Source organism: Stigmatopora argus, chromosome 7 (assembly GCF_051989625.1).
Source record: "Stigmatopora argus isolate UIUO_Sarg chromosome 7, RoL_Sarg_1.0, whole genome shotgun sequence".
NCBI lineage: Eukaryota > Metazoa > Chordata > Actinopteri > Syngnathiformes > Syngnathidae > Stigmatopora > Stigmatopora argus.
The window spans coordinates 8,786,086-8,795,022 of record NC_135393.1 but is presented as its reverse complement, the minus strand read 5'-3'; the positions used below and the strand labels follow the sequence as shown (position 1 = coordinate 8,795,022).

Here is an 8,937-nt window from a genome sequence, read left to right as displayed (position 1 = left end):
AAATAAAAACAAAACTGAATTTTTCTGCAAATCACACGTTCTCAGTCCATAGTTTGCACTTTCCTGTAACTCATGACTGGACTTCTGATATTTACCATCGAGGGGGCGTCTGCTGAGTTGCCTGCGTTAGTGGCTCCTCTCCTAAGGGGGGCTGACGACTCGCCACACAGAACACCTGTCGGCTTCCCACCTGAGAATAAATATAAATACATTTGATGTAATAAATTAGAAGGAAACAGTTGGACACATAATTATCACCATCGACACAGGCACAAACAGCTTGAAGCAAACATTTTGCATCATAGATCTGCCACTCCTGTTCTTCACACGAGGCTGTTAAGCAGCGATAATCATGGTCTGATCATATTTATCTGAAGGAACAAAAATGTGATACAATTGTTTGGTTTGAGTGTTTATCTTGAGAGGCAATTATTTACTAGAGCTAACAATAATTTTACCTGATCGACTAATTACAGGGATTAATTATATTACTTATTTATGGGTTTTTTTTACTGGGAAAACGCACTTTGTGGAGTAGCACCACCAATTTCGTTATACGCAGCTGTGTATGATGACAATAAAGGCTTTTGATTTAATCTGATTTGATTTGACTAATCGAATACATGGCACAGGTACATGGTACGGAAAGTTGAATGAATGACTTGTTGCACCTTATTATGTCCTGACACAATTATGAGCACTCATCCATACAAGTGGAAAACAGAAGTCCATACCCGGTGGGTTGTTCCTCCTGTTAGCGTAGGGGTCTTCCGGCTCGGCGAAAACGCTGGAGGCCATTTTGTCTTTGCGGGTGGGAGGTTTGTCATCGCCGTTGCCAAATGAGATGTTGGATGCACCACCGGGAGGACGTAGAACCCTGAGAACAAAAGATCCAAGTATAGTCATAGGTCAACTGGATGGCAGATAATGTTTTGTAACAAGTTAATCAGGAACTTTGGACAATAGGTTGTATATAACATCTGAGAGGTCCACTATAACTACGTCACACTCCTCCAGCAGCTATTACTCTTAGTGATCTGTAGAAATTCTTGCATAAATTGGTATGTATACATTCTCAAAGGTGAGATAGCTATCTGTGTGTTAATGATGTCACTGCGTTTGCTCCACGGAGCCGGAAGCTGCCGGCAGTTTTTCCCCCCTTATCCATCTTATGGCTGTTTTCATAACAGTGCCTCCCCTTGGACTTGGCCCTACATTATCATCTAATACAAATCAAACATCAACGTGAATTATTCATCTGTAATGATAGGGTATCAATACACTAGCATCAAATATTGTTATTGCAGGCTGACATGCTGCTTTTATGTTACATAAATTATGATGTTTAAATATGCATACACGTGTACTTATGTTAGTTATTATCATTAGCTTCAGCGAGAGAGAAGTTTACTAAGGCAAACACTTCCACCTTGTGGAATGATAAGTCTGTTCTAATAGTTTAGTAGCTCATATCATATCATTTTCTGAACCGCTTTATCCTCATTAGGGTCACGGGGGGTTGCTAGAGCCTGTCCCAGCTGACTCCGGGCCGGAGGCAGGGGACACCCTGAATCGGTGGCCAGCCGATTGGAGACAGACAACCATGCACACTCACACCCATACCTAGGGGCAATTTAGAATGTGGAATGAAACCGGAGTACCCGGAGGAAACCCACGCAGGCCCGGGGAGAACATGCAAACTCCTCACAGGTGGACATGACCTGGATTTGAACCCAGGACCCCAGAGCTGTAAGGCCGACGCGCTAACCACTCGCTCGCATCCATATTGGATTCATCCAAATCTTTTTTTATTTCATACGTACCTAATGCTCATCAGTGCTGACACCACATATATTAATACAATGTTATAGAAAAATAAATGAATACAAGTAATGTATTGGTAAATTATTTTGTCCAAATTTGAGGGACCTCTTTGTTGCATTTGGATTGATGGGTTAGCCACAAGGGTGGCCCCACCCTATGGAACACATCCTACGCACCTATGCCAACATTTTCGTTTAATTTTTGTTTCACTTCTCGTGAAAACGGATGAAAACAGTAAACCGGTCGATCGGGTTAGGGATTTTCCCAAATATAATTTCATTTCATCACGAGCCAGCTGGTTGGCAGGTGTACAAAGGAACATGTGCTACAATGCTAGGTAAATTATGTCTCGTTTAATGGTGCTTAGAAAACGATAATACATTTTTATATAATTGCCACAATCCAGAACTAAGAAGTGCAAAAGGTTCAGAACAATTCGACGATGATTTTTTACAGGTTGCTAGTCCGGTTGGTCGACGGCGTGGCTGTAATGATGGAAACACGACGTTATTACTATTATTTTCTTTTTACCTGGAGCTGTTTTTAGCATTGGGCTCCATCCCTTGATATGTCGTTGTTGTCGTCATTTTCACAATGGTCGTAAAAACAGGACACTATATAAAATTATACGTGTGTTGCTTCACCGCCTCATCTTTGTCCGTCCAAATCGGTGATGCTCAGAATCAGATGTCACATACAAGTCTAGATGCTGAAAGACTGAGTCGGCGAGATAAAATAGCGGCCATCTTGCGTCAGGAAAACTATTATGGCAGAATCTAGCGTTGCGGACGAAGGGGGAACTGAACAGAAAAATATTAACTGGCTGTATTAAATCGGATTTACAATCATTTTGGGTTATAACAAATCGCATGAACGCGGCAAAATTTCGGGTAGTAATTTACCTTTGTATGGTCTCAATGTATAGACGCAAGGTTAGACTGCAATCTTGTTAAAATGGCCCCGACGCAAAATGGGCGACATGCAACAACGCTTGCCCCAAATGGCTCAATCAGACAGATAATTATATTAATTTATATATTTAACAAAATCTAAACAGATTTAGGGCCTACAGGTTAAGTATTTTAAAGTTTTTTTCAGATACTTTGGGCTTCCACAATAACAGGATTTCCAAAAATTAGAATACTGTAAATATATAAATTAAGATCATCAAATAAAAAAATATTGTACTTTCAAAATGAATGTCAGTCTAGAGTAATTGGTTGGTCGTTTTATCCTCATGGCACTCTTTAAAAAGTGTTGCAAAACCTTGCCGGATATCCTTAAAGCATTGGATTCTTTTTTAAAAAATCCTGTTTTGGTAGTTTTCTAAGATTGAAGCCAAAAATGTGAAAATACAGGGTTACAAAATGGTTGCAGAAGTGGTTTCATAACTTGGATTTCCCATAAATAGAAGCATATTTTACAATTTAGCATTATCTGGTCCACAATATACTACCCCTAAATTATTTAAAAATGAGAAAAGTATACCACTTTGTATAAAATTTGCACGCAAATGAAATGAAAAACGAAAGAAAAAGAAAGCCATTAAAATAAATTACAAATGCCAAGACATTTTCCAATGGGTGGAATTGCATGTGAGGGGGGCAGAGGCAAACTTAAAATGGGGTTATGCACTCAGAAAAAGTCAAGAAACAACTCCGTGCGACGAGGGCTGAAGGCACATCAGGAACTCACCACAAGCCGGAGCTGATCAGCCATTGTCCCAGAAAAAGATGAAAAGTGCCCATAAAGGTGACTTTTGTGGCTACACCACATCAGGCCACCTCTGGAGTGTTCCACTGTGGGGTCGGGCTGGCGTCGTGGTCCTGCCTGTCGGGGTGGGCGCTGCCCTGCACAAGCTAGCTCCCGTTCGCCTGCAAGCGTGCGTTACAAACTCAGGTTTGGCTACATGGAGATGCAGCTTCCTGCTATTGAATGGAAGGCCAGTGAGGTGTCGTGATACAGGCAATGGGAATGCAACTCTAAAAAAATAAATAAAATACCAGATACAGGAATTGTATTTCCGTTTTGGAGAATGTTTGATTTTAACGGTTTGTAACTTGCATTTTGTTTTCATATCTTGGAACAAAAGGTTTCCTATCAAACCTTTTCAGAACCTGAATATTTCACATGTATAGTTACAACTGGACATACATACTTAAAATCACTTAAATTATGGGCCCCTAATAGATAGTCGATGATAGTTAAACTTTTTGAAAGAGATTATAGAAATCAACTTTTCCATAATATTCTTTTTTTTGTTTTTTTTTAAGTGTTTACCCATCTCTGTATGTATAAATTCCTGATGCACGCTGTGTGCCAATTGGGCCAAGCGGCATTGCATGCCATGCTTTTTGTGTCGGGGCCATTTCAACAACATTAAGTCTACATTGCACGCACGCAACGTAATACCAGTGTGATTACATAGACTTTGTTTGGAAACATCGCACGACAGCAGTAAAACTTGGAAAAAACAGCTTTAAAAATAAAAGTTAGACCAAGAAGAAAAAAAAAAAACACAAGGTCAATTTATTCCAATTACGCATTTTCATAACAGAGAGAATTTCAAATGCAGGGTTGCTTATTGAATACCAAAAACTCCACGTGAAACCCCCACCGATAGAAGTATAAAAACAGAGTGACCAATTAATCCCCTCCAACTTCTCAGAACAGATAGAAGTTAACATGAGTGACTGTAAGGAGCTACAAAACCTATTATGCTGTTTACTTGCCACATGACACGTTTCTCTGGCTGGTAGCATATGCATAAAGCATTGTGGGGTAGGATGAAGACGCTTGAGAGGGGAGGTAGAGAAGCTCACAGGAAATAGTCTTTATGGAGCACTTCCACCAGTCTGCTGCTGAAACACGTCAATTGTGTCTTCATCCTCCATTTCCAGCTGAAAATTATATTCAGACATCAGATGATAGGTCAAGACAAGACCCACAATCAAAATAAGATTGGACAGCAAATGTTCATCCATGCATTTTCTACATCCTACCCTTGCTCTTTTCAAATGAGAGAAAGGGTACTCCCTTGTTTTCTGTGTAGTGTATGTTTTACCTGCGAGGGCGTGTCACCTTCGTTAATCGGCTGGCCATCAAACCGAAATCGTATCTGCCGTAATGCTAATCCCTGTGAAAAAGATAGGAATGATGAAGTCGTATACTCATGTTGAATTTGATACCACACTTAATTTAACACAATTACCTCTCCTATAAAATCTAAATATCTACATGGCCAGTACCACTTTATTTTCTTCATATGTAAAAAAAAAAGCAAATAAAAAAAGATTTAAATATGATAATTCAAATAGAGAAACCCATTAAATATACTTTTTACTTGGATGCAAGAGTTTATCATTAAAATGGAAACGAAAATAAATGATTAAATTGAATTCTGAAATATTGCACACTGTCTGTGCAAGCATTTTGGACTGTAATTCTAACGTAACCACTGTGCTTAAAAAAGTCAGTAATACAAATTATATTATGTGCTGAGCTGCATACAAAGTGATAGATTAGGTCTTTCACACTATTTGGAAGCTGTTGAATCAATTTTATTATTTTAAAAATATCAAGTTGAATAGTACTCAGTCATTTTGATGCAAACCTGATAAAAAAAAATGCCTTCATCTGAAACCTTGGTACGAAACAACACAAGTCACGTACGACAGGGGATTCTCACCTGACGTTCACAATAGGCCTTCATCAGTTTGCTGAGTTGAGTCTGCCTCTTAATCTTGAACTGCACCACAGAACCATCCTGGCCTGCCACCTTCAAGTTGATATGCTCGCTCTCCGTCTTCACTCCCTCCTAGCAGACAAACAATTAAAAAGATAGTCAATCAGCTACTCAAAACCTTGAGGGTTTACTGATGGGAGCAGAAAGCTGTGTGGGCAATGTGCAAGGCTCAAAAAGCTTGCCAAAAGACCTTCAAAGATGTTCACTCAAGGAACCCTACTCGTGATTTTGCGTTTAAAGTGACGGACGGTAGAAGCTCCACTTTCAGTTTTTCACTGCATTTATTATCTTAAAGCTTAAAAAACTGTTTTGCACATTTTTTGGGGGGAAAATGAGCTCACCAACTGTGGCTAAATTTTACTTTTTACTAAATGCTAAGATATGAGCCAAATTTTTAGTTTTCCATATAACGCCCTTTGAAAATAGGATAAGGATTAAGATGACGATTTTAAGCTAATATTAAACAACAAATCGTGAACTCGTACTATTAATTGTTTCAAGGTTTGGCAGAAATTGCTGCATTTTCACCATCTTAAAAAACAACTTAAAAAAAATACTTAGCAATGTAAAATCACACTTATATGATGTTGTGTTTGATAGTGCATTAAAGTAAATTAATCAAGCTTTTCAATTGTACATAATCAGGTATTACGATTTTCAAATTACTTTGCAACTTCTACTTAACGAAATAGCATAATTGGAAAGATCCCATCGCCATATTAAAACCACACCCAGGCATACGAAGTGTACAAGTCAAAGTTTAAACCAAACATCCACCTTGAATTATTACCAACTCTGTTTCAAACACATTAGCAAAGCTAGCTGCTATGCTAACTATAGTTAGCACGATTGTGCGTCAGCACCGAAGCCTGTGGCTGTTTTCTTGATTCAATTATTACACTCGACTGCAATAATATTGTTTCGACTCATTTATCTGGCGCAAATATACACCGATCGACGGTGGATTGGGCATAAAAAGGCGTAAATATTACCTTCGGCTTCTCGTCTGCCATGATTGCTGCGTTGTCTTGCGTGCCGTTGTGTACCTTTTCTTCCTCGCTGTGTGGCGCCGTAAGAAGCAGGCACGTTACGGAACATTAGCGCCTACTAGCGGAAAAAGAGAAAAGCGAAAATTGACGTTATGTGACAGGGGTGCTCAAGTGATAGGCTGGTGGTACGAGTTACTCCGTTACTAATAGACGACCGATCCATTTTGACTATTGGATCTTGTCCTCACTTCTCCAATGTATTGTTTTCTCTATTTGAATGAAATTGCTGATCCGTATAACTAATGATATATCAAGGAAAATTATTCGATGTGCCCAAACTTTTTCATACATGTGGATCCATTCATCCATCAAAAAATGACAAAGAGCAGCAATTTGTTAAGCAAAGATTAACATTATTTACTTGTCATGCAATAGAAAATAAATTGAAAATAACACTCAAATACTTAAGGTGTATTCCTACCAGGAAAGTCGATAGTTTGTTATCTTTGGTCCAGAACAAGTTACGTATACATTTGGTCCAGATTTTTTGGGTGTGGTTCCTGTTCACACTGCATTTTTTGCAAGGAACCGAGGATGACAACAAATCTACACATGTGCAAATATTGTTCAAACATTGGGAAAAAATGGTCTCGGTGGAGTGACACTGCAAAATACAAAAGTTAACAATTACAGGGCTCCTGCTTGCAACATTTGACCAACAGTTTGGTCCAAACCTGAGTTTGCTGGTCTGTATTCGGACCAACCCAAGAGGTGCGCACCAAAGACTTTTAAGCCTTGGTACAGACCAAATAGGGTAGGTGTGAATAAGACCTTAATAAAAAGTCAAAATACAGCCTCAAAATGGAGCACATTCACAAAAATTCAAATAAATGTGAATTTAAAAAATGTCAAAAGATGCATTCTGACATTCTTTTGGCTGGAATAAGGTTTTTTTAATCATCATTCTAAAGGATGAATCTATTATATAATAAAGAAAAAGGTTTAGTCATAAGCATGGTGACCTTCACTCACAGCATCAACTGCAAATTACTGTGTCCTGAAGTTAGAAGCGTAGTCACCCATTTATGAACCATAAAAATGAATAGTACGCGCAACAAAAGCCAATGAAGTACTACACAAATTTATTTCCAAGAATGCATGCAGAGAGGACTCTTGCAATTCCCAGAAAATTTTATTGATCATCATTAGCCTCGCAAACTTAAAATTCAGCTCCAGAGTCAATATAATTGTTTTGCTTTTAACAAGACAAGAAAAAAAATATTGATTTTGATATCACTGAAAGTCAACATCATTTTAGAGCACTTATTTACTATATTGACTGCTGTGTGGTTTGTCACACAGGTGGACATTGTGAATGCTAATCTTGAAATAATTTATGCAGAGCATTGAAGAAGCTGAGACTACCATATTTTTCTAACTATACCAATGATGCACAATGAAGAGGAAAAAAGTATAGATATAAGTCGCATATTTTAGGGAGGGTATTTTTTCTTTCATCAGAAGCCAAGAACAAACATACTTAAAAGTAAAAATAGTAAATTGGAGATCAACAAGCTAAATACCTGATAATGTAAGATTTATATTTTTTGAATAACTACCATAGCCTCAAAAAGACAACAATATAAAAGGCTTTCAGTGGTTAGAGAGAAAAAAATCATATATAAGTCACATTTGAGTATTAGTCGCTAGGAAAACAAGTGCAATTTATAGTCCGGAAAATACGGTAATCCTAGTACCATATCACAGAAGCACGGATGCGACAAACGGAATGCAACCGACACTGACGTTTGAACTCAATTTGTAGTTCTCAAACTATTGTGACATGCAGTCATGAAATCTTGTCTTTGTGTAAAAATCTGTATTGTTGTGTACAGTACATACTTGTTCTTGAAGAGTGAACATGGGTTCAAAGGGCATTCGAAAAAGATTTGCGGCGTTAGGTCTGCCTTTGACTACTCTGTGTGGGAAGTTCGATGTTTTTTGCACTTCCAACAGATACTATTATGATTACAAGAAGTAGTAGGATGCAGGGAGAAAAAAATATATAAAGTCCCTTACGGTAGGAAAAAATGAGAATGCACAACACCTTCCAAAACTCCCAGATTTGTAAAAAAAAAAAGATTCAATGTTGCTGCGTTAATTGCACATAACAAAGCCTTACTTGGCGTGCTATGATTCGTTGGTGGGTATTGCACTATACCAGAATTCCAATTGAAACCACAAGATACATGTTTGACTTACCAATGCTACAAAATCTCTGTATCGATGAAGTCTTACTATTACTAAAGCAGCCAAAAAGTCTTGTTGCCAGCTGAGATTCAATGCATTTTTTTTTACCAATTGAAAAAAAGTATAACT

General features: G+C 38.1%; 2 protein-coding genes across 2 annotated transcripts in view; both read right to left on the bottom strand.

Annotated features, from left to right (window-relative positions):
• The window catches only part of jpt1a (Jupiter microtubule associated homolog 1a), a 6,964-nt gene extending 4,440 nt beyond the window's left edge, over window positions 1-2,524 (bottom strand). The window contains exons 1-3 of the mRNA XM_077605485.1: window positions 2,356-2,524; window positions 735-877; window positions 96-190 (exon numbers count right to left, since the gene is read on the bottom strand). Of these exons, the coding sequence (XP_077461611.1) occupies window positions 96-190; window positions 735-877; window positions 2,356-2,411 (294 nt within the window). The 5' untranslated portion in view covers window positions 2,412-2,524. The remainder of the gene's footprint in view (window positions 1-95; window positions 191-734; window positions 878-2,355) is intronic.
• A 1,802-nt stretch (window positions 2,525-4,326) lies between these two features.
• On the bottom strand, window positions 4,327-6,676 carry sumo2a (small ubiquitin like modifier 2a). The gene is made up of 4 exons (XM_077605486.1): window positions 6,562-6,676; window positions 5,513-5,641; window positions 4,889-4,960; window positions 4,327-4,724 (listed from the first exon to the last, which is right to left on the bottom strand). Exons 1-4 carry the CDS (start codon window positions 6,580-6,582, stop codon window positions 4,659-4,661), a joined length of 288 nt encoding a protein of 95 aa, XP_077461612.1. The 5' UTR covers window positions 6,583-6,676; the 3' UTR covers window positions 4,327-4,658.
• Between the last annotated feature and the right edge of the window lie 2,261 nt (window positions 6,677-8,937).